The 23,981-nt window shown below is 49.6% G+C and overlaps 10 protein-coding genes across 10 annotated transcripts; 1 reads left to right on the top strand and 9 right to left on the bottom strand.

Annotated features, from left to right (window-relative positions):
- Positions 1 to 941: 941 nt before the first annotated feature.
- FSUBG_1724 (AP-2 complex subunit sigma) lies at positions 942 to 1,437 on the top strand (the record flags this gene model as incomplete). Its single annotated transcript, XM_036679422.1, has 2 exons — positions 942 to 973; positions 1,038 to 1,437. The coding sequence occupies 2 exons, from the start codon at positions 942 to 944 to the stop codon at positions 1,435 to 1,437; spliced, it is 432 nt and encodes a 143-aa protein (XP_036542761.1).
- Positions 1,438 to 1,674: 237 nt separating this feature from the next.
- Positions 1,675 to 2,513, bottom strand: FSUBG_1723 (uncharacterized protein; the record flags this gene model as incomplete). Its single annotated transcript, XM_036679421.1, has 4 exons — positions 1,675 to 1,971; positions 2,018 to 2,084; positions 2,134 to 2,155; positions 2,210 to 2,513. The coding sequence occupies 4 exons, from the start codon at positions 2,511 to 2,513 to the stop codon at positions 1,675 to 1,677; spliced, it is 690 nt and encodes a 229-aa protein (XP_036542760.1).
- Positions 2,514 to 3,251: 738 nt separating this feature from the next.
- Positions 3,252 to 4,222, bottom strand: FSUBG_1722 (IST1; the record flags this gene model as incomplete). The annotated part of the gene is made up of 2 exons (XM_036679420.1): positions 3,252 to 4,109; positions 4,199 to 4,222. The coding sequence occupies 2 exons, from the start codon at positions 4,220 to 4,222 to the stop codon at positions 3,252 to 3,254; spliced, it is 882 nt and encodes a 293-aa protein (XP_036542759.1).
- Positions 4,223 to 4,847: 625 nt separating this feature from the next.
- On the bottom strand, positions 4,848 to 8,061 carry FSUBG_1721 (pro-apoptotic serine protease; the record flags this gene model as incomplete). The annotated part of the gene is made up of 4 exons (XM_036679419.1): positions 4,848 to 5,056; positions 5,116 to 7,413; positions 7,476 to 7,672; positions 7,727 to 8,061. The coding sequence occupies 4 exons, from the start codon at positions 8,059 to 8,061 to the stop codon at positions 4,848 to 4,850; spliced, it is 3,039 nt and encodes a 1,012-aa protein (XP_036542758.1).
- A 1,230-nt stretch (positions 8,062 to 9,291) lies between these two features.
- On the bottom strand, positions 9,292 to 10,498 carry FSUBG_1720 (solute carrier family 40 member 1; the record flags this gene model as incomplete). Its single annotated transcript, XM_036679418.1, has 4 exons — positions 9,292 to 9,588; positions 9,626 to 10,165; positions 10,219 to 10,313; positions 10,429 to 10,498. 4 exons carry the CDS (start codon positions 10,496 to 10,498, stop codon positions 9,292 to 9,294), a joined length of 1,002 nt encoding a protein of 333 aa, XP_036542757.1.
- A 1,242-nt stretch (positions 10,499 to 11,740) lies between these two features.
- Positions 11,741 to 12,363, bottom strand: FSUBG_1719 (uncharacterized protein; the record flags this gene model as incomplete). The annotated part of the gene is made up of 4 exons (XM_036679416.1): positions 11,741 to 11,844; positions 11,899 to 11,997; positions 12,062 to 12,260; positions 12,316 to 12,363. The coding sequence occupies 4 exons, from the start codon at positions 12,361 to 12,363 to the stop codon at positions 11,741 to 11,743; spliced, it is 450 nt and encodes a 149-aa protein (XP_036542756.1).
- Positions 12,364 to 13,584: 1,221 nt separating this feature from the next.
- On the bottom strand, positions 13,585 to 16,470 carry FSUBG_1718 (uncharacterized protein; the record flags this gene model as incomplete). The annotated part of the gene is made up of 3 exons (XM_036679415.1): positions 13,585 to 15,263; positions 15,313 to 16,329; positions 16,383 to 16,470. 3 exons carry the CDS (start codon positions 16,468 to 16,470, stop codon positions 13,585 to 13,587), a joined length of 2,784 nt encoding a protein of 927 aa, XP_036542755.1.
- A 2,012-nt stretch (positions 16,471 to 18,482) lies between these two features.
- Positions 18,483 to 19,111, bottom strand: FSUBG_1717 (coupling of ubiquitin conjugation to ER degradation 1; the record flags this gene model as incomplete). Its single annotated transcript, XM_036679414.1, has 2 exons — positions 18,483 to 18,782; positions 18,842 to 19,111. The coding sequence occupies 2 exons, from the start codon at positions 19,109 to 19,111 to the stop codon at positions 18,483 to 18,485; spliced, it is 570 nt and encodes a 189-aa protein (XP_036542754.1).
- Positions 19,112 to 19,782: 671 nt separating this feature from the next.
- Positions 19,783 to 21,183, bottom strand: FSUBG_1716 (cell division control CDC36; the record flags this gene model as incomplete). Its single annotated transcript, XM_036679413.1, has 5 exons — positions 19,783 to 19,848; positions 19,899 to 20,040; positions 20,094 to 20,303; positions 20,353 to 20,674; positions 20,724 to 21,183. 5 exons carry the CDS (start codon positions 21,181 to 21,183, stop codon positions 19,783 to 19,785), a joined length of 1,200 nt encoding a protein of 399 aa, XP_036542753.1.
- A 1,374-nt stretch (positions 21,184 to 22,557) lies between these two features.
- FSUBG_1715 (dopamine-responsive protein) lies at positions 22,558 to 23,921 on the bottom strand (the record flags this gene model as incomplete). The annotated part of the gene is made up of 6 exons (XM_036679412.1): positions 22,558 to 22,890; positions 22,935 to 23,430; positions 23,482 to 23,578; positions 23,632 to 23,643; positions 23,692 to 23,775; positions 23,822 to 23,921. 6 exons carry the CDS (start codon positions 23,919 to 23,921, stop codon positions 22,558 to 22,560), a joined length of 1,122 nt encoding a protein of 373 aa, XP_036542752.1.
- Positions 23,922 to 23,981: the final 60 nt, after the last annotated feature.

Below are 23,981 nucleotides of genomic sequence, written 5' to 3'. Positions count from 1 at the left end.
GTTCGGATTCCTTAATATCGTATCGCGTCTTGGGCTCCAAGGCTTGGCTACTCGTGGGTCATGAATGATTCGTGTCTGCAGGGGGGGACTATGTCATTGCTTTTATAAGAGTATTATATTAAGATGATAAGAGTTTTCCAAGATGAGAGAGGGAGAGTTGTCGTATAATCATGAATCGTGGGAATAAGCAATTGATTGATGCAAATGGAAGTCATGGAAACACAGTGAAACAAAACGATGATTGACCAAAACTTGGAAAGTGCCGGAGATGGAACATCGGCACAAGACGCTAAGGCAGGTTCCATTGCCCACGCGACGTGCCGAGACCACGACTCTCATCTTCCAGGGCAGTCAATGGCATTATACTCAGTACAATTGGCTTATACAAGAAGTATTCTGTTGTAATTCAGAGCCAGCCTATAAGATCGTTTCTGTAAAAGAGAAAAAAAAGAGAAAACGACTAATTTCAAGTCATATCAACGTTTTTGCGGGGGAGTAAACGGCCCATCTGCACCTCAGCCAAGCCAAGCAAGGGGCCTCTATCTATCCTTGGTGACAAAAAGCCTTGGGTAAACTTAGGCAAACTTGGCATAACTTAGTAAAGATTCAGAGCATCTTCGGCTAGATATTTTTTGCACGTCAATCTAACGTCAGAAGTCTTCTTACACCCTGCAGCTAAGCCTGGTTGCACAACACAAACAGGGGGTAAACGTGTCGGGTACTAACTAGAAACCGGGGCATCCCCAGGGTCTCTTAGTGGCCGGCAGCCTTGCAGCTCTTCAGTGGCTTCATCCCTACCACACTCGACCAATCAGTGTCAACCCTTGTGTTCCGCGACAGCCTCCTAACAACGTCGGCTTATCCATGCCACCATCTACCCCAGCTCTCCTTTCACAAACGTCTCTCTCTCGTCGTGAGCTTCAGCCTTGCCCAAAGCCAAGATGCTTTCCTTTATCCTAATTCAGAACCGACAGTACGTTCTCCCAAACTCGCGCACTCTCTCCGATTCCAAAGGTACTGACTGCTTTGCTTTTCAGGGGCAAGACTCGTCTCGCGAAATGGTACGCCCCTTTTAGCGACGAGCAAAAGATCAAGCTCAAGGGCGAAGTCCATCGCCTCGTCGCACCCCGCGATCAGAAATACCAGTCCAACTTTGTCGAGTTTCGCAACAACAAGATCGTCTACCGCCGCTACGCCGGTCTTTTCTTCTGCGCCTGCGTCGACACAAACGATAACGAGCTTGCCTACCTCGAGGCTATTCACTTCTTCGTCGAGGTTCTCGATGCCTTTTTCGGAAACGTTTGCGAGCTTGATCTTGTTTTCAACTTCTACAAGGTCTATGCGATTCTCGACGAGGTCTTTCTGGCGGGCGAGATTGAGGAGACGAGTAAACAGGTTGTGCTTACACGGTTGGAGCATCTCGACAAGTTAGAATAAGGCCTGCGCTTGGTTGAGGTCTGGAAGGCTGTGGGAACAGGCGGAATGTTTTGAAATACTGCTTCACCTGGCCGAAATCGTCATTTGCATATCATAAGGGCAGGCAGGAGTTGAGGCGTTTCGTGGAGGCATCCACAGTATCGAAAATATATACCATTATCGCTGCTTTGTCCCTTTTATCCCAATATCCCGCTAGAAAGAGCATTGAATTGGATATACAAACGACACCTGTTCGACTCATTCCGTCAGATCAATGGGAGACGAGGTCGTGCCGGATCCTTTCAAAACCAACCTGGGGCTATTACCACCACCAGTGTCGAGCCTTGCTTTCTTCTCCGCTGGTGCTTCCCCATCTTCTCCTTTTATGTCCAGCGACGTAGTCTCTTCGGCTTCTTCGGACTCTGCATCTGTATCTACAACAGTCTCTATGCTCGAGAACGGAATATCCTTCGTCGGCCAGTTCTCCAGGGCAGATTTGATTTTTGCATCATTCGCATGCTCGTCAAACTTTCTAATTTGACCGCGGGTCTTGAACTTCAATTTTCAGCAGAGGAACTTCTGAACATGTTGTTCGCCTTACATTGTGATTGCGCAGTGGAGGAGGCATTTCTTCAACCAAGCTAGGGGGTCGTATAGGCTCTGTGTTCCTATACCTGTTAGCACGATATCCATACCCCTGCTAGCTGAGCACCATACTCAAGTATAAGGAACTGATGCTCTATTTCATGACGTAAAGAATTTCTCTTCTCCCTCCACTGTCTTGTTTCCGTACGCTCGTCATTGTCTTTAGCCCATATGGCGATCGCATCTTCAACGTTCAACCCCCAACAGACCATAAAGGATACCCATTGCTCGACGACTTGGCTTTGGGGACGCTCTTCTATCGTAAAGTCTTGGTGAATAAGCCATCTCATGTAGATTCGCGCCATTCTCTTAGGTGGGAAGCCTTCAGGCGTGGCAGCAAACTTTTGTTCGAGCAGATCCTGGGAGACTTGAGCCAGTTGTGATACATCTTGCAGGTTGCTCAGACCGAGGGTATTGCGGAGAGTGTTAAGGAGACTTTTATCTGCTTCCATTATGTTCATATACCGCGAAGGTTACCGGAGAGAAGGCTGTACTTGAACAGACTTAGTGAGTGATTGATTGGTGAATGCAGGTATTCCTATACTTTGTATGGATCGATAGAAAGCCGAACAAATAAGCACTTTTCAGAACGTGATGGAAAGGAAGAAAGTTGAAGCAGAAGAAACGTGGGGATCCTGAAAGTAAATACTCCAGACAAGCCCGAAAAGCATAAGGGAGTCGCGGCTGGTGAGTGATTGGGGCATCTTCAAAGTCTACCGATGCATACCTAAGGTAACCATCATCTGTATCAAGCCCGATAAACCTTTGTCAGACCTGGCCATAAAACAAACTATTCTTTTACGGCCTCATTCACTGTTCCATACTTGAATACTCTAGCTCGCAGTCGGAGCAAGCGATCCTGACTGGTTATCACTGACAACCATACACATATATCTTGCATCCGTGCAAGGTACCGAGCCAGTAAGCTCTTTGTATGTAACAGCACGCTCTTGTTCTATGGCTGAGCTGCAGCCAACTAGGTAGTATCAATCAATGCCTTGATCATAAAACACACACAGCGACATGATTCACTCTGACCAAGTTGAAGCGCGCCCCTCACTGAATAGACCTTTCATCTACCCACTATCATATTCTCAAACACAATTCACAGGCTCACAAAACTTGTTCATCAAAAAGATAAACCCTAAAAACTCCACATTGCGCAATATTTACACTCCATCCAAAGCACCTTATCGCTTCTTCAGCGCCGCAAACCTTCTCTCCAAGTCCCCAAGATCCGGAATAGATCCATCAGGCTCACCCTTCCTCGACGCTGGTTCCGCCTTCTTACTAGGCTTCAACTCTACCGAACCAAGCGTCACCTTGGGATGTATGTTGTCAGTCGTCATCCGCGGCGGTGTCACTGTCAAAGGACTTGTGGGACCGCCACCAGCTAGTTTCTTAACTGGCGTGTTTAACACGGGATCTTTGGAATATGCTGCGAGAGGTGTTTCGAGAACCTTTTGCTTCTGACCGCCTTGGTCGTCATCATCATCGTCGTCGTCGTCGTCTAGGAGTTCGGGGGGTGGTGAGACTGCTTCCCGCTTGGGCCAGTCTACTCCGTATGCTCTGGCGATTTCTTCCAGGTATCCCACCACAAGCTCTTCGCGCGGGGGCGTGACGCTGAGTTTCTTGACGACCTTCTCGTTGACCTTTCCATCTGTATTCTCCGTCGCCGCAAGGACATAGTCCTTTCCATACTTCTCCGCGAATAGCGTCCTCACCGTAGCCAACTCTTTGATCTCCGTCTTGGGCGCCGCATATATCAGACTCTGAATGGCCTCCTCCAAACCAGGGTCAACAGTATGCCCCTCCATCAGTCCAGCGCGGGCAAGTAGCAATTCGCAGTAAAGTTCAAGCATCTCGTGAAGCTCGGAGGTGATGTCGGATCGAATGATGTTCTCGACGCGAATGCGGGCTGAGTCTTCCTTTCCGGCCTCGAGGAGCTGAGCCATGGCTCGTCGCGCGGTCTTTCCAAGCTGTTCATCGCGCTGCTGAACCATGCGCAACCGCGCGATGGTGAGCTTCAGCTGAACCTTGAGCTTTGTCTATGGATTGGGAGCAAAATGTTAGTTGATACTTCGACTGGCGCATCATGGCATTGGATGCGATAGCGGGGAAGCGGGGGGCAACGGACTATAAGACTAGCACCTGGCGCCATGATGAGCTCACGAGGAGTGATATAGCAAAGGCCAGTATATAGAGGACGAGTGAGCAAGAAGCCTGAAGAGAGAGCGGGCGGCGGTATAAAGGTGAGATTGAAATACAAAGAATGCTGAGGGGTTCAAGTTGGGCATATTCAGTTGAGGTGCTAACTGAGGTGCGCTGTAGTGTAGCCCGTCCCGCCTTGCGAACGCCCAGACGCTATGAGCTCATTGCTTGAAGCCTTAAAGCCCCACTATAGCTTCACCTCATCCACATCCACATCCGGATCAAGCCGAAGCTCAAAGACTTCAGGCAACCGCAATTATTTGTGTCAGTGAATGGAAGCAGTACTTATCAAGTATAGGCAGAAGCACTCTTCCTGTAATGCAAGGCCTTGTGATAATTAATATACACCAATACTTCCACCCGTAAATACTTAGGTATACAGCTCGTCTCTAGTATGTATCAATAGCCATCCCAGTCAAAACGCTATCTCATAGCTCCAGATGATCTCAAATAATAGAATCCTTCATCGCCATATAACGCCGTACCCTAATCCCAGTGATCCCAAATGAAGTCATGGTTGTACACTCCCTCCCTCTATCTGCCAGGGATTGCAGCTCTACAAGCAGATGCTGCATCTACTCCATATCGGCATCCTGCGCAACTGGTACTACACCATCAGTTGCCTCTCCCTTAAACACGTCGCTGCCTTCGTACGTGACTCTTCGCCATCCACAAGCCTCTTTGTCATCCTTGATCCATTCCATCGTGGGGAAGTAGTGATCGTTCTTCTTCATTGTGATCACCCACGGCACACAGTCAAAGGTTACAGCTTTGAGTCGGAAGTCTATTATATGTTAGCTTTCGCGTCTTTGCAAGTTTCTCAAGAAACAGTGGCTGACTTACAAGTATTGTCTGGAATTTCTCGGGTCGCGGCAATGAAAGAGTCGAGATCAGGTGTAGGAATACCATTGACATGAGTGATGAAGTTGGTTGGTGCAACGCCGTACTGATAGGCAGGCGACCCACGAATCCTACTGGAGACGTAAACCTCACTATGCAGCTTGCTGATCTGTTGTCGAACAGCCTGGTGAGGCCTGTGAAGAATGGCACCACAGAAAGAAACAGCGTGATCTGTTTCCATGTCGTCTGCTGCCACGGTAGGAAGTTGCAGATGCATCTCCTCACACTCTCGCACAATAACTGCGTCAAGCAACTCATGTGAGTACATCAAGTCAAAGTCGGAGATAGTAGTACAAATCTTTCCGTTCAGTGTGAGAATGATGTCTCCTTCGAGCAAAGATACAGGGTGATTCTCGCGCTCAAAGGTTCGCTTGCTGACCATGAACAGCTGATGATGAGATCGGTTAGTCTTGGTAACCTTCTTGATCCACTCATCGGAGACGCCCATGACGGATGCCTGGGCCATCTGGACTGATCTGAACTCGACGGATAAGACACGCAGCTTTGGGTTGATACCCTTCTGAACCGACTCTACGACAGGAAGCAGAGTCTTGGTGCCGAGACCGAGGTAGTACTCTTCGTCGCGTGACGTGTGATGGGAACGCTCTCCCAGATACGACAGCCACAGAGCCTGGACAGTACCGTCTGGCGCGACAAGAACACCGCTGTTGCATGTCGAACCGAGGTTGCTGTCAATCGTGATGGCATCAACATTCACAGCACGATAGCGTGGGGCGCCCGAGTTGGCGGGAATGGCCACCGCAGTGATCTCGGTGACACTTGTAGATCCATGAACAACGCGCCCAATCCTATTGTAGCCGAGGAAATAGGTCTTGGCGCCTTGGGTGAGAACCTCATTGCTCAGACGAGCGCTCATGACCGGTGCATCTACGAGTGAGGGATCGTACTGAATAATGGCGTAGTTCTGAAGGGGATGCAGGAAGACAACCTTGCCTTCGACGATAATGGAGTCAGCAATAGTGACTGTGATGTCGCAAAGATCATAGGGGACAATAGCCCTGGAGATCAGAACGAGACCCTTGTCTGCATCAATCACGAGACCCATGCCCCAACGGCGGTTCTTAGGGAAACCGTCGAGTTTCAAGGGCATAGTGCAGTTGATGTGTACAAAACTGCGGATGAGGTCGGCAATGCCTTGGTGTGGCATGTGGTCCAGTTCAATAAAGGAGGCAGATCGTCGAGTAGGTGGAACAGGAGGCAATGGATCTCCCAGGTCAGTGAAGTCCCAGACTCCCGACTCATCGTTTCGAACAGCAAGTTTCATCTTGGCCGCCCAGTGTCGGTCAATGTAGGCAACGGTAGTATTGAGAGTGTGAAGGTCACGGAGGTGTTTGTAAGTGACGACAACTCGTGCGCGATCTGGGATTGCCTTCATTACTTGGATGAAAGTGTCAAGGTCTGGCACCTTCTTATGGTCAATACTCTGGACAATCCAACCATTGTCGGTGTTATCAAATCGGAATGAGCCGGCTGATTCGCAAACAAAGACACCCTTGACAGCGACGGCATAGAGTCTTGCTTGCTGGTAGGACAAGTCGTGGAAGCTGGCGCCTGCCACTGAAACAAATCGGTCAGGGGTAATCTTGTGAAGATCTCCAACTTCAATCTCGACTTCCACGTCCTGTCCACCGCGCTGGAGGTGCAGCTTAATGGTTTCGCCAACGCTAGAATCCAAAATGTCGTCCAATCGAATAAACTGGGTGATAAGTTCACCGTTGACCTTGATCAAAACGTCACCTTCCTCGATCTTCTTGTCTGAAGGGCCCTGGGGGAGGACAATCTCAGCCACAAGCATGTTGGTCTCCTCTGGAAACTTCTCACGCATGGCAGCCTCCCATTGAGGGCTCAATCCAAGCCTTCTGCATTCGTCAAAAGGCTTGAGAAGAAACTGGCACTGAATGTCGCCACGTGTGACAGGCTTGCCCTTCTGAATGCATTGCAGAGCACGGAGTGGTCGATCTAATGGTAGGAAGTAATCTGTCGAAGCTCCATCAGAACGACCGCCAGCTTGCAGTGCAACAGCGCAGCCGTCCTTGTTCACAACAGGACTGCCAGAACTTCCTCCACTAGCAGCGGCGTTGGCCTGGTAGTAGCACGTGTTGAAATCGCTGTATCCCTCGCCATATTCAGGGGCATTTCGATCCAGGCGACTAATGATACCTGACAGGATACTAAGCTTTTCGCCAGCGTCGTTACCGACAACTCGAATCTCGGTTCCAACTGTGCTTATTAGTCATGGTCCTCGGCCGTGATCGGAGTCGGGGGGTTCTTGGGGCCCTTACCCTTTGCGAGGTCGGGTCGCAACTCTAAGCCATCAATGTGCATATACTTGATCGCCTTGGGATCGTATCGTAGAATACCAAAATCGTGAACGGGGTCGCGGTAGACGGGGTAACAATCGACTTCCTCATGGTTGTCGAAGACACAGTGGCCCCAAAAGGGACCAGCGCCGACAACGTGACGGTTGGTCAAGATGTATCTGCAGGGCCAGATTAGAGCCTCTTCTTAGCCATTATAGACAGAGATTACATACCCTTTCTCGGAGTCAACAACATAGCCAGTAGCTTCACTGGTCAAAGCAGAATCGGTATCGAAAGAGCAAGTCTGGCAGAACCTGATGGCGACAACGTTGCGCACCACCTTCTGAATGGTATCCTGCCACTCTCCCAAGCTCCCTGGTGTTCCAATATACATAGCGTGAGGGTGAAGTTCGTCGGTCATGTCGGAGTGGTCGTCAAATTCAACAATGTCTGGTGTGTTATCGTTTGGGGAATGTTTTCCGTTGATAGGTTTTTTGGAAGGAGGAGCATCGTCTGGCGAGCCCGGGGCCTTTCTTTTAGCCCGGGCTGAAGAAGTTGCGCCATTCATGACTGTTTGATTTTCTGTGATTTGGGAGGGCAAACGCGGCGACGATGTTGGTGAAGGAGGGCGCGAGTTTGGTTTCGTGGTTAAAGGGGATCAAAGGTTGACAACGTCACAGAGAGGGACAGGGATCGCAAACAGTGACGGGACTGAGACAACAGCGCGGGTAACGACAGGGAAACAGAGATGACGGGAGGAAAGAGGGGGCCAGAGATTAAGTAGAGATAGAAGAAGACCAAAGAATGGGTTGATAAGGTAGGATTAAAAGGGTGAACTCATGAGGGCATGTGACGATAGAAAGGCCGGCCCAGGCTTGAGTGAGAAGATGCGATGCGATGCAATGCAATCTGGGGAAAAATTTATGATGGATTCCGTGCCTTGGCCTCAATAGTAGTCCAGTCGAGTCCAGTCCAATCCAGTGATTGAGTGGATCAGCTGCAGCGGCGGGACTCTAAGGTTACAGGGGAAATCATACCCTCAAAAGCCGCTAAACGATGCAAGCGCCGTCATTCCCGCGGTGCCTAGGGGGTGCCTCCCGGTGCCCTTCAAGGTCTGACCCGCCCGACAAGACAAAGAGGTTGTGGGTGTGGTCGAGTCGAGATGGTGTGCCACATAGAGGCAATGGGGACGACAGATGACCAGTCAGAGGGGGGGATGAGATGGTGGGCGATTGAGACTTTTGTACCTATTTTGCTCACCTAGATTGTCAATACCAAGCTTCTGAGTCCTAGATGTTTATATAATGCAACACATCGCACAAGACACCTGACCTTGGAAGTATGTGAGGGTCGTATTTATATGAGACATGGGCTTACGGACCTACAATATATCTCCAAGTCAGAGACAATATTGAAGAGAATCCAAGATATGGAGCACTGATTGATTGATTGATTGATTGATTGACTAACGGGAAAAAAGACACAAACATCGTCTCACTGTTCCCCCTACTCGAGTCTTCTCTTCACGTCATACACATCTACCCAAAAATCACTGCTGTCCTCCCTCATGTAACCAAACCTGCATCATCTATAAGGGTCGCTCCTCGATCCACGAGGCCTTGCCATGCATGCATATCCAAGACAACCCGCTGCCGTCCGAGACACGGAAATAAACGTGGAGGGTTCCCAACCCACAAGATCCTGTGCTATCCTACCATTGTTGCACTGCTTCCCGATCCAGGTGACCACCAACGTGTCTCGTGCGATCCTCTCTTGCATATGCATATCATACAAACATTCAGAGCCCCTCTCTTCGCCTCGACGGCCCGGACTCGAACAGCTCGTCGATCGTTGCTTGCTGCTTTTCTGGGGACATGCAAGTCGGCCAGTGGACGAGATGTCCTCTTCGCTTCTTGACAAAAGAGCCGTACAGTAGCCATGCAAAGAATACTGCCGTGACGCTGAGCGCTGTTGGGTTGTGGAACTGACTGGGTGACGAGAATATGATGGTCGACGTATATGAACACATCTCGAACACATTTTGCCAACTGGCTTCCACAGCAGAAAAGGCTCCTCGTTTCTCTGCCTCAACTTCCTTCAATGCATGGTCAGCAAAGTTCCTCAACCTATACCACAACAGAACTCGCCTCTTGAATAATGACCTGTGCAGACAGATCTACCCCCCAAAGCCCGATTCGGCTCAACATTGAACCGCAGACCAGTCCCAGCGTCGATACCAAGACGTTGTCAGCATATCGCCAGAAGATTGATACACCGATTGCTAAGCACCCCAGTTCCCAGCTGAGGAACCAAAGACCAGCACGAACGGGTCCAATTCTCTTCATCAACCATGGTCCAATCCATGTGGCGAGAACCTCAAGAGTAACCGAGACTGTTCTCATTGCAGCAATCTGAGCTGAAGTGTATCCACTCGCTAGCAAATATGTAACCATAACTCCACCAAAAGACAGAACTGTGCAGTAAAGGAGCGCTATTGAGAACGAGGGGGCAAATGCAGGGTGTGTAAAGTAAAGTCGAAGATCACTGGACGTCTTTTGTATAGCCTTCTTGAACGCTACCCAGACATTCTGACGAGTTTGCTGTTCCTCATTTTGTGGTACAATAGGGGGCGTAGTCTTTGGATGCTGTAGTTCGGGTACTTGATAATAAACCTGTCGAGGTTAGAGAAGATCACGTTGAGGTTGTGTGGTTGTGTATGACCTACTTTAGCAATGGTGAAATACTCAACAATAACTGAAGCACAGTTCATTGCGAGGTTGACAAGAATTGCTGTTTCCGTGGAAACACCGTCTAGTATGCCTATAAAGAAAGGTCCAAGTAGTTTACAAACAAGGTCAATTCGCCGCATTTGCGAGTTCATGGCTATAAGCAGATATGTTAACAGCTTCCATATGATATGTGAGAGAAAACATACTTCGAAGTGCAGTAGTATCCGAGCGTGCCACAACAATGACCCAATCTCTTTCTACTGACACAAGATTCATGATAGCGGCTAGTTTCTCAATGCATGCCATGAAGATCAAGGCTGCAAGCAGACCGACCCGCAGTTCATCTGAAGGGCTTTCAAGTCTGCTGAGTATGAAAAATATGACGCATGAGGCAGCAACAACAAGTCGCTGTGAGACTACTCGGGTTAGGGTCATCGATCATGAGGGCTTCTAATGACCTACCAATTGACAGTCTCACTGTATTGAGGCGGTCTTTGCGATCGATATAACTCCCGACCCATGACGACAAGCTAATCGCAGAAGCGCCTCTCACTATCGAATATATAGCAAGGGGCATCAAGGTCCCGGGAAATATTGAGGCGAGATATAAGACGCTCCCATATTCAAAGACTCGTGAGTTCCATGTTGAGAGGGTATGAGATATATAGAGTCTGCGCGCGCTTTGGCCGAGTGTCCATTCGGGGTCAGCATTGCTAGTGCTAGTGTTACTACTAAGGCCTTCATTGTTACTGCTGATTTGGCTTAATGATTGATACTGTGAATGAATGACGCCGGTTGATAAAGCTGGTGATGTCGCTAGTAAAGGCGCCGTTTCTTCATCTCCGACACCGGTAGTTGAAGCCATAATCGTCAATTCCTCAATCTTCGGATATTAGCAAGTAATCACACTAGTACTAAATAAAGAGACATATGAGAAAACTTCAGAATTGTATATAAAAGTCAAGTTGAGTCTACTTATTGAAGATTGTTGAGGAATGGCCAGTCGCTACTCGTATCTCGCCTGATTCTTGATTGTCGGGTTCTATAAATGCCGGCCCCATCGGCGATCTACCAACCCCCACTATCCGACCTAGAGTCGGCCCAATCCCGAAAGACTTCACCTAGAAAGGCAATGTCTCAAACAGACACTTCTTTATACTTGCAATATCTATCAATGTAAACTTGCGATAACATTATTTCCGTACTACCTTACTAAGAAGTCGATGTCGGGGTCAGAAAGCCATCGCGACTTTCTAGATGGAGCTTCCTCAATCATCACACAATCAAAGACACTAGATATTGCAGAGGCTGTATATGTTGATCAGCTAATACGAATATCAGCTTCCCTAGCCACTCGTGTAGACTATATATGATGCTCTTCTTTCCCCCCTGCTAGATGTCCACTAACACCTTTCATCTGAGTTCTAGCAGATGGCATCAATAGTAAAGATTCCCTTCTTCATTGTGTCTGAAAGTTTGGCGACGACGTTCCCCGGCACCATAGAGACAAACAGGGGGCTAGATCTCTCCAGTGACACTGTCGTCCTCCTCCATGTCCTCGTCCTTGACAACTGCGTCGCTGAGCTCCTTCTTGACAGCCTTGGACTCACTCTCAGGGGTCTCTGTTACTAGGTTAGTAAAAGGCTTGATCTGAGGCCTAGGTATGATCGACTTACTAGGAGCGCGACGCTTGCGAGGGGTCACTTTGGGTGTCTCGTAGACATTGTCTTCATCAGAATCACCGCCCTTCTTGGCCTTCGGTCCCCGCTTGCGCCCTAGATGAAGGGGCTAGTTAGTCTACTAGAATATCGCGACTAGAAGGGGGGGCATATGGCTTACCAGGAGTCGCCTTTTTGGCTGGAGTAGACGGAGAGCTTCCGTCGTTCGACTGCGCCTTGAAGGCTTCGATCTTCTTATTGAAGAACGTCCACTGATTCTGCAGACTTTTGACGGTGCGTCCTTCCATGTTGATCTCGGACCAATTGATGGACTTGCCCTCAGGCTTCAACTGGGCGATGATACGCAGAAGAAGCTCGTTCTGTTGTAGTCGTTAGAACCCTTGTAGATAGATCGGAGATATGATCGGGACTTACCTTTGCCTCATCGGTCCAGGCGTTGGGCTTCACAGCGGCGTCTGACATTGTGTCTGCTGAATCCTTTAGGGAAGCAAAAGCGAAGGTGGCGCAAAGGGCTTGAAGAGGTGGCAGATGAGAAGAAGTGATATGCCCTAGCAACGGCCTTGAAGATAAACCGGAGATGAAATGATGGAAGAAAAGTTGAGTGTTGTGGTGAAAGAAGAAAGGATCTCTGAGAGTTCCTAAACCTGTTAACGAGCCCTTAAATACTAGAAATCTGAAGTAAAGATGTAAGAAAGCGTTTGGATAGAAGAATAGAAAGTATTGAGAGGCAGCAAACAAAAGGACACCCCCTCACTAGGTACCTAGACAATTGCAGAAAGCAAACGGCTCCTAGAAAAGATCGGACGAAACGGCCATTGCAATGAACCACCCAACGCACTCCGACTGTAGTCCAGGGGCCACCAGCAAACGGATCTGAGAAGAACAATAAGAGGAATAATAACTAGGTAGCACTTACTGTAAGCGCTGCAGAGTTACCGCAAGGCTCAATGGAAGAATCTGTTGAAGGGCTTGGTAAGCAGGGATGAGAGGATTGTTCTTGTTGAAAGAAGACTGCCGACTCTGGCCAGAGAAATGTGAAGGGGAGAAGGAGAAAGAGAAGGAGAGGAATTGGAGGATGGGGATTATATAGCTCTCACGATCTCAGAGAGAAGGGCAGCGAATCACGCACACACAGAGGTTCTCAACGCTCAAATCTCACGAGCCAGTGGCTAGCGCACTGCCGCCGTGAATCTGCCACTGCCTGACACTGCCAACGGCTTGAGAAGTACCATCTCGTCTATTTCTATGGTTAACTCGTGCCATCATATACACGTCTTGGATTCCCGTCTCCAAAGACCAAATCGCTGATGCCAGTGAAGCTCCAGTCTCGTCTGCAGCGAGAACGCCCTTGATGCAAATCGCCCAGTTGCCACTAATAATCAACGACAAAAACCACGATCAAACGCAACGCAACGCAACATAACTGCCAGCTCCACGCACCACATGCTTGCATCGCGCCTGTTGCCTCCCAGATCCAGAACCTGCTATCCTCGTCATCTTGTGGACTCCTGTAGAAACCCCGAAAAATCACTCTGTATCGCGTTGCTATATGTGGTATCCTCTCCAGTGATCAACAACTAAGTAGTTAGTCTTCTTGGTATCCCATGTTGACGATAAAAAGACATGAAGACGAAATTCGACCCAATCCATAAACTGTCAACTCCGCAAAACAAAACCAATCAATTACTTCATCTTCATTCGAAACGCCATGAATTCTCGGAATCGATGCTCATGATCCTCGCATGCGGCTGCCCAGCGTCGACGAACATCCATATCTTGTTCCAGCCAGTTGTAATACTCCTGAATGTCAGCATCACCCCGGTTCTCCAAGAATGAATACCCCTTTTCTTCTCGGGTACGAGTGATGTGCGACTTTCGGGTGGCGAAATGGTCCACAACCTGGGCGTTGAACGTGTCCCATTGCTTTAAGTATTGTTCAAAATCTTTGACATATGTCTCCCAAGAAAGCGCGCTTGGCTTTACGCCGTTGACAGTAGCGGCAGCTGGGATTTGAGGAGCAATAGGTGCCGTCGGAAAGATCAATGGGTGGACCTTGGGTAGCTTCATTGGAATCTGAGGTGCTGCTTTGCTTTCAAATGGCAAATTGTCCTTCAGGTCAGAGAAAGACTTCAAGCCGGAACTCTGTTGAGTGAACGGTGCCACATTTCTGAGGTCAGCGAAGCTTGCTTGGAACTCTTCGCTATCCTCAGATCCCATGTTGTTTGGATTGAATGCCTTTCTGGGACTCTCAGGTCTGTGCTCATTACCGTTGACAGTGTCAACGTTGCCGGGTCGCCACTCGGGTCTCGTGGGTTCGACGTTGATGTTTCGGGCAGCATGAGGAGCAGGTACCACTCCCGGAGCCTGTGTTGTTCCAACTGGTTGCTGAGGTTGACTCACAGGCTGGGCAGGCTGTGGTGAAGGCGTAGTCTGAACTGGCTGGGGCGAAGGTACCTTAGGGGGTCGGGGTGGCGGCATTGAAGATGGCGCAGGAGGAGTATCTATGTCCATAGCCTGGGGACTCTCAGCAGCAGGCGGCTCTTCTTGCACCTTTCGGCCACGCCATTCCAAAACCTCATCTTCGCTGCTGCTGTCGTCCACAAGATTGGCATGGCTTGACTTTTTGGACGCTTTCGGCTTTCGTGAGTTTGTTCGGGTAGACCGTGTGGGAGATACAGACTTTGACGGCTGAGGAACAAATGTTTGGGGACCAAAGTCCCAACCTGCAGGGTTAAAGGCTGACTCGGGCTTAGCAGAGTCGGATCTCTCAGCATCAGACATGAAACTTGGTGTACTCTTGCCGCTCATTGGGGGCCGCTTCCCTGGGGATCGGCGACCTGGCTTTCGGGGCCTACTTGGGCTGTCCTGTTCAGTTCCACCGGCATTGAACTCCCATCCAGCAGCATCCTCTTCGTCAGCAAAACTAGTGTTAATATTGTCAGTACTTCGTCGGGAGAACCGATGGTGGTCGGGTGATGTTCGTGCGAAAGTGTCATCATTGACAGGGAAACTAAAGCTGTTCGAGTAGACTTTGTTAGCACGATTCGGCATGCTGGGGTGTTTAGAATCGCGGTCTTGGAGCTTCGGCTTCTTAGCAGGGCTGTCAGGACTCGCGTTGTTGATGAGTTGCTGTAAGAGCTCCTGTTGCTGGCGCTCAAACGGAGTCAATTGGTGAGTTGAATCCTGTCTACCACTAGGCGACGGCTGAGAGTGCTTGATTGGGATTTCATATGGGCAATGATTGCCTAAGGAATCATACCCGTGGTGACCACGACACTTGTTTGAGCTCTTCGGGATTGGGCGGCTTGATGTTGTAGAAAATAGATTGCCATACATTGTTGGGCCACCAGGTGAATCAGTTGCTGTCTTATAGTTAGTATCAAGATGTTTGAATTGACGACTTTCACTGACGCTTATCATTTGCGGGAAACTCGGTAGCCTGCTGGTTAGGGCCCAGTGGAACACTCTTAAAACCACTACGAGTCTTCTTCAACGGTGCCTTGGGACGGTCTGCCGGATCCCGAGGTATCGAAGGTTGTTCAGGGGCCGCGTTATTCACAGGAACGTCCTCAGCCTTTCCACCCTTTGGTGCACTGGCACTGCGTTGTCGGTTGAAGGCTTCATTCTCAGAGGCAGATTGATCTTGGCGAGTTGCTTCCCGAGTACTCTTAGCCCGGTTTATTGAGATGCCATCGAAAGGGTTGGTCTTTTCGCCTCCGTTTGACGACGCATAAGGAGTGCTTTGTCGGGGGTCTGCTGTACTGTCTCGGTCTCTGAATTGGCTTAAAGGGTCAGGCATCGCAGTTGGGGGCGGCCGTTGGGGAGTAGGAGGAGGTGCTTGTTGTGGAAGGTCAGAGCCAAATCGCTGCGCATATCGTTCCGAAGCAGGTCTCGAGCTGTAGTTGCTACTTGATACAGGCGGTTCATCACCACCTGCTGTCCGAGGATGGAAGCCTGTCTTTCTTGCGCCAAACGATGCCTCTTGACGTTGTCTGGCAGATTCAGTCCGTGGTGGCGGAGGCGGAGGGGGAGGTCGTGGTTGATCGTTCGCTTTGGCCGATGCACCCTTTCGCATGTTTTCGAACGCTCGGGCAGCATTCTTCTTCGATTCGGCATCTGATGCTGTATACTGCTTTGCAGTGGGAGGAACTCCCGTAGAGAAACGTTGCCATCTTTGTGCGCCCGATGGCGGAGCTCGAGGATTTGCATTGTTCCGCCGAGGAGGGGGGGGATACTGGGCGCTGACATTTGACCACGGGTTACCCTTAACACCCGAAGCTCCTGGAAATCGGCCGCGCCCTCGCGAAGCATCGTGCTTGGCCTTCTGTTCAGGGTCGGAGAGAATTTCGTGTGCCGTCTGGATAATCTGGAACTGTGTGTTCACTTCTGCCTCTCGTCCAGGATTGCGATCTGGATGGTACTTGAGAGCTACAATTCGTGTCAGCGGCTGTACCAAGGGTAAGAGCTTCGTTGTTCTGTACCAAGTTTCCGATATTGTTTTCGAATTTCCGCGGCGTCTGCCGTCGGTGGCAGCTCTAAGTCTGCATAGTAGTCTCGGGGTGTACCCATCACGATGAAAGGCCCCAGTCCGCTAGCAATCAGGTGCACGCAACCTCAAGATATGTACTTTTAGTCTTGAAGGGTTCGGGTATCAACAAGCGAATAGTTTGTGGAAATGCATGAAGGCCAGTCTTCGGTGTCGCCTGTGTCGAGTGGCGTTTCAGGTGTGCGAGAGACTTGTCGTTGGAGTTCGAATTGGTCACTGTCGCACAATGGGGTTCTGTACTCAAATGCAGGAGTACGTTCTCGATCGAGATGCACGAGTATGAAGTCGTACCTTGAAGGTTAAATGTTAGCAGGTATAATCGCCAGAAAGTCGAGATCAAATCAATGAGGTTGGGCAAGGGCTATGAAGACAACCAGAGAGCGTAGGACTTGAAGGATATATCTGATCAGCCACGCAGCATCACAAGGATAGACCCGGTGTCGGGTGGCTACCTCAGCTAACTGTGCCTCTTGACATGCGCAGCAACAGATGCGGATTGGTGGTACTGATTGGTATGTTGCTGATCCAAGGAAAGGGGAGAACTATGTACCAAGATGACGTCAAATATTCAACGTGAGGCTGTTGATCAAGGAGCGACTCTGTATGACCAAGGATGAGAGTACGTTTAGTCTAAAGAGGGGATGGAAAGGTCAGTGAATGAAGGGGGAGATGCGATGAAAGTGCTAAAAGAAAGAGGGAGATCTGAAGCTGGTGGTGATCGGAGAATAGGTGCTGTGCCTTTTTTGGATCTAGGCGGAGCTCAGGTGAATGAATGGGTGAAGTCGAAGGGTATCACCTACACTTGAACTACCAGGACCCTAGTTCACGAGGCCGCGTTGAATGGCTGTGGCTCAGCTCCAGAGATCTTTGGACCCTGAATTTCGCGGCAGATGTTTCGTAGCGCCTCTTTCGAGGTGACTTTACTAAGAAGTGATTTTGGAATGCGGTAATTAATCTTGTTCCTGAGTTTGGAACCTGTTGGCACAAAGTAGCTGAAGCAGATTCCTGTCAGAGTATCATTCGGTTGCTCACGCATGTGTACCTAGAAGAAAACAAACATCTAATGTGGCGGGGTCTTATTTGTTTGTACCAGCAACCAACCCCAGAACCCCACTAGTTAGAGGCTCCAGTTGCTATTGTCTACAACTCCAACAATGAGCTACCTATCATCCGAGGTAGTTGAGGTATGTGATTGATGCCGCTGTTTCAGTGAGAGTAGGTGTTCTATCAGATGGTCTCTCTGTCTAATCTGTAAGATGTTAAGTTTATGGCATTCCCGGTAATCAACCTTGAGATGTCTACCTACCTATGCTAAGAAACCTACCTTAGTAGGTAGCTTCAGCTGGACCCCTAAACCTTTTGGTTACCTCAGTCATGTTCAGGGACACAGACCAATCTTCATTTTCGCTTTGATTGTATGTATCTGGAGGCCTTCTGGACTCCCAACACTGCGCTAGTTGCTCACGTACCTAGGTACCTACTAAGACATTCATCCTGACAATCTCCCGAGACCATCGCCACAGAGCCACGCAAGCACTGCCACATCTCTGACTACCAGCTTCACATGTGAGGCTCGACTGGTTAGTGTAAATCTCAGAGTAAGTCTGAGAACCAAGTTGAGTTCGAGTGAAATGTTTGTGAGTATTACCTAGATCGGCGATATTGACTTGTGGCAGATATCTAGGCATAGCGGTATTTTAAGTCTGTGGTAGCAGAATGACATGCTTGAATCTTTTGCGCATGTGATCAACGGGCAATAATCGATATGCAGTACAGAGTACAGCAGGGTTGGCTTACATGCTCACAAGCGTTGATGCAAATCTGACAACCTGCTATGCAAGCACCCTAAGTTCTTCAGCTTGATTAACCAAGTATTATACAAAAACAGGTATGTCTAAATATGAGTATCAGGGAAGAAAAGGGAACTCTTGTCTCCGTCAAAAAGGCACGCGACATGATACCACCGTGTAAAAACTAAGACAATGCTTGGCCACCTTGCTATCTACCAAGTTATTTCATACGTCTTTCTATCCTATCAACTCCCCTGGGCTGCCTTCTCAGCCGCAAGCTTAGCCTCCATCTTCCTCCGCGCTGCGAGAATCATCTCATCCCTCCTCCTCTGCAGCGAAGCTTGCCTCTCGTCTCTGTTTGAGCTCCATCCCTTGCCCTTGGCATCCTGCTCCTCCTGCGACGCAGTATCCAGCTTGTTCTTGAGGTTATACCGGGTAATAAGATCCGGCTGCGCTGGCTTATCCGGCTGTCGAGACGCCGTCGCTGCGCTGCTGCTCGGTGCGGACTGGCCCGGAGGAGGCGGCGGTTGGAAAGTCACAGGGGGCTAGTCCCATTACTTGTCAGCGAGAGGCCTGAAAGGGCGATAGCACAGGTTTAGCATACCGTGTCCAGTCGTCCTGCTAGTATTCGCTCTGTCGTGCTCTGGATGTTTCCTCCGTTGCGCTGCAGATCCCATAGAATACTCCGTCGGTCCGCCTGCGGAAACATTTGCTGTATTCTCTCGACTGCAATCTCTCTTGACCGGAGGAAAGCTTCAGGGGATCGTGTGGGCTGAGGTGGCGACGGTCCTCCAAAGAACAGATATCGTATTATCAAGCCCGAGACGACCAGGATGGCCAGTAGATATGGCAATGAGATTTGGTCGTCCGCCATGATGTATGAGTCGCAAGGAAGAGGCGGACGTTTGGAGGAATAGGTGGCCGTCCAATCCAAGAAAAATGCCGAGATGACGATAAGTATGTACAGTTGTAGTCCCACGAGGCTCGAGCTAGGTAGAGTCTAGAGAGAGCTTGGGTCGTGGGTCGGCGGCATGAAATAAGCGTTGCTCTTACGGCAGAGCCCACCTCGAAAGACGGGGCGCTACGTCAAATTGCATGTGGGGAATCCTCGGCTAATCATGTTAATGACCGAGCTTGATATGATTGCTATCAGAACCGAATGAGATGCTGCCTTGGGGCACTTTCAAATGTTGCTTCCTGATGATTGATGGTTGTTTAGAATAATTGAAGCCAAGCCATAGCCTGTCGCCCAATGCGGCCGAAGTGAATTCTCATACATGTCACAACATTCAAGGCAAACAGTTATTGCGCAGAACTGAAAAGCATCATTTATTGACACGACAGTCCGATATCCAGGCGATAAGCCAGCCCTCAGTGATGGAAGAGCGTTCATTCATAACCCAGGTCCGATCCCATCCCCGCGAGAAACAGTTGCCCTGTCTTGATGCCGTAACGCCCCTTTATACGTTTCTCACGTATCAGTCACCCATGCACACCTGTTCCAAAGGAAATTCTCTCCAATCGTGGTGCTCAGTACTCCTCCTATCAAGGCACAACCTGCGCCTGACCCAGTGTTGTATCTAGATCGCCATAGTGTAGAGTGAGTTCTTTCTGTGCACTTGTTAGATGATATCGTCTAGAACCCTCCGAGATGCACATACACGCTCTTTGCGCCAGGAGTTTGTGTCCCAGACAACGTAATAGCCTCGCTCATGGTTAGGACTCAGTATTTGAGGAGTCATGTGCTCATCCTTGGTCAACCAGATCTGGTGTTTCTTGTGCCACCTCCAGTTTCGAGAATGTCTATCGACGAGTTAGTGGCTGTCAATGTAGTGCACAAATAAGTTATCGCCTACAGCTCAACAGCAGCCATTTGTTGCTTTACATCTGCTGTACAGCTGTAAAAGATCCAAAATAGAGTCTCTTCGTTGAAACTCTGAATTTTACTCTCGATAGGTTGCACATTTGTCACGTTATAACAATCCGGCAATCGAAATCTTCCATTGGAAAGGACTGGCCGGGGAGGTGCGTCATCAAACAGCGAGTAGATCTGGGTCGAGAACAACCTGAGAAGCATGTTAGCAAGCCCTCATGGCCAGTTCTGAGAAGACAAACTCTTGAGAATTGATGTCAAGTCCTAGCGAGTTCGGGTCCATTCCCACAACCATTGCGTGGTAGTCGGGATAGTTGTTCATCAACGTTGTCAAGCCCTTGAGACCCCACTTGTCGGATGCTGGCATACCCTCTAGAGGGTCAATGACATCCGCTGTGTCGAGTCTCTTTTTCATGGTTTGTGCCACATAATTCGTGGCGCTATAGTCCGTGTTGGTGTAATCTGCTGCATTAGAAGCATCGTCTGGCACCGAATCCTCCTTGGAGGACTTTTGCCGGGGCTCTTCCAGGCCAGGAGGTTTGCCGTCTTGCGGTCTTGAAGAGCCTGGGAAAGTAAGCATTTGGAATCGCAGGCAAGAATGACAAAAACCGACCGGGGGCTCCAATGCCAGGCGGCGACCTGGCTTCATTCGTGCGGCTAGTAGCCGACAATGCGTTCAGAAGACCATTCCCCCTGATGCTTGCCGATGGTCCAGCGCCGGCCGCCTGAGAGCTGAAGCCTAAAGATGACATCAAGCTCGCCGTTCGGTCTGATCCCATCTCGCCATTCGAGGTCTGATTGAGTGGCGGAAAGTCGTCAACGCTGCTTGATTGAGTTTGTTGCCCAATGTTGCCTTGGTTACCGAATCTGAACCCGCCTTGCCCTCTGGAAGAGGTGGGACTGAACATATCATCCTGGCCACCTTGCTGAGGGGTACCTTGGTTGCGCGGACTGGGACCACCCAGGTTTCGCGATCCCGCTGTCGACCACATAGACGACTGGTTGGGGTTCGACATCTGGGCGTTGTTCGATAATGATGGGAATTCGCTAGTCTGCATTAGCAAGCGCGTCATTGTGACTAACTTTGATTCGAATAATTCAAAGCCGGACAGGTATTGAAGCTCCGATGATGTGTGCCGCAGCCATATACGTACGATAGGTCGAGTGATGTTGCAGGTTGAGAGCCCGACAAGCTCTGTGCGAAGCTCACGTTTCCGCCAAGTTGACGAGCAGCGTTTTGGGGACCTGCTCCCGCCATGGGAACCCCTCCAAACGCCCAGCCAGAGTTGTTGTTCCCTATATTTGTCCCCCGGTATTAGCCTAAGCCTAAGGCCGTCTTCGATGCAACCCAGCCAAAACAAGAGCGCAGAGATCGCATTCGGTTCTGAAGCGCATACCTAGTTTTCCGTTCGGTAATCGATTCGTTCCTGCTCGTCCTGGTTGTTGGGGTTGCTGTTGACCTCCAAAGCCACCAGGCATCCCGCGGAGTGTCTGTGGCACTGCCCCTAACATTCGATGACATCGTCAGCTATATCCTGCCAATGCTCGCTTGCTTGCTTGTTGCTTGACCATCCAGCCTCAGCTCATGGCAATCTCTCCGACATGCCCCCAGCCTGATCCTGATCCGCGTTTAGATCCATTGAAGCGATCGTGGCGACATCCGAACAAGGTCAATGAGGGTCGCGGAGGGGTTGAAAGCCGTCAAGGGAGTTTCGCAAGGCTCGTGAGCGTGAGTGCTGGCGCACAACTCTCTCTCGTGTGATGACATGCCGAAAAAATACGAAAGATGACGAAGAAGGTTTTGCAGATTTCGCTGGCAGCGCGGGGTCTGGGCTGCGAAGGAATAACGTCGTGGGGGTGCGTCCTACCTGGCCTATTCATGATTGACTATAGAGGTTTGTCGCGATCAACAAAGTGGAGGTGCTGCTGGAATACAATGTTGTTAATTCGAAGTGTCGTAGCAAGAGGGTTCGTTCGGTGCGACGTCGATGCGTTTTTGTGCGGAGGTTGACAAAATGGTAGGGATGTTGTTTGTAGATGCGATCGTTTGCTTTCAGAGCTGGCCTTATTCGCCTGGGGCTTTAGGTTTGCTACTGGTTGGAGAAGGGCTCACTCACTGAGAGAGAAGGCTGGACATTGGAATGAGGTGGAATGGACGATGATCCGGGCGGGAATAAGTGGGGACGCTTCAACATCATGGCAAACATCGTCTACAAACAACGCCGACAAACAACACCGGCCTATAAACAGCAACCGCTTAGACACTGTGGTGTATCGAATGATAACAGTAATATAAGCGACAAGATACGCAGCTCAATTACCATTCATCGACCAGAACTCAACTACTTCAGTCTGCCTCCACCAATCAGCAAGCACTAGTGAAAGACCTCAGACATCATGGAGTTATCATCCACCTCTATTCTATGCTTTACTCTACGTAATAACGACTATCTCAGGGCTCTTTTGAAACTGTCTTCAAATCCAACGCCTGCTACGTTTCTCCCAATCAGAATAATCTTCCCCTCCTTGGGCGTCTCATCTCCCAACGGTCCGTCATTTATCTCAAAGACCTCCCTCACCCCCTGCAACATCTTGACCTCTCCATTGGCAAACACAAGCCGTCCCTTGGAGCGATGGATCTCGAAATCTCCCTCCTTTTCATCTTCAGGCAATCTACTGTCCCACAGTACCGATCGTAGCCAACGGTCAACTGTGTCCAGTTGTCCTGGCTCAAGGCGCCCAACGGGTATGGTGACGGTCGATATGGTCTGAGCGGTTAGCTACATAAGCTCTTACAAACATCATATATCAGGCGGGAACTTACAGGGTCGAGGTGACTATGTCCCTTGGCATTTGCGTCTGACTCATTGAACTGGTCATATGCGTGCAAATCAAGCAGGAACCCTTCCAGTTGAGGGACTACACTCCTCTCCGTTACATGGATCCTAGCAAGCCCATTGATCGACTGGATCCTCTCCTTGACCTGATTGAGTTCCATCTCTGTCACCATGTCGGCCTTATTGATTACGATCACATCGGCATGGGAGATCTGAACGTGTGCTGTAGTCATGACAGGGCCATGTCCGTGGTCGTCGTGTCCTTCGACAACACCATTGGGGTCGTCAAGACTGCGTATGATATTCTTCGCATCTACGAGCGTGACTATCCCATCCAGGTAAATGGTGCTTCCGAGTCCGTCGTCTACCCAGAAGAGGGGGGCAAGGTTACCGGGATCGGCTAAGCCAGTTGTTTCGAGGAGGATGTAGTCAAACGCACCCTTCTTTGACATGAGAGACTCTATCGCATTGACTCCTGTATCTCTGAAATCAGTTAGCACTTTAGTGGGTAGCTGTCGTACATTCATAACGTACTTTACGGAACAGCAGATACAGCCATTGCCAACTTCTAACCATTCTTCAACCTGCTCACCACCCTTGTTCACAGTAAGGGACTTTTCAATGTCGAGCGCTGCAGGACGACTTAGAAACGCAACGACGACAATCTCGCATCTGAGCACTTACAGTCTCCAAATTCTATATCATGTCAGTGACTGTTTTCAACAAGTCGTGGTCCGTCCTAACCATTCATGATGACAGCGACCTTCTTGCCATGTTGCGCCGTAAGGATATAATTTAGCAAAGTGGTTTTACCAGCACCGAGATATCCTATCAGCTATTAGAGAATGAGATAAATAGTGGCTAGTGGCAATACCTGTCACAATTGTGATGGGAACCTTGACTGTAATCTCCTCATCTACATCGTTGGCGGTTGTATCAACCAGGTCTGGCGGGGCATCGTCATCAAAATCCATGGCTGTTGTAGTTAACGTTGGGCCGTTTAGTTTAGTTCAGGCTTTTCTCTAAGTTCAAGA

This window comes from Fusarium subglutinans, assembly GCF_013396075.1.
Source record: "Fusarium subglutinans strain NRRL 66333 chromosome Unknown NRRL66333_c0000013, whole genome shotgun sequence".
Lineage (NCBI taxonomy): Eukaryota > Fungi > Ascomycota > Sordariomycetes > Hypocreales > Nectriaceae > Fusarium > Fusarium subglutinans.
Note: the sequence above shows the minus strand (reverse complement) of the source record. Positions and strands in the feature narration are given on the sequence as shown.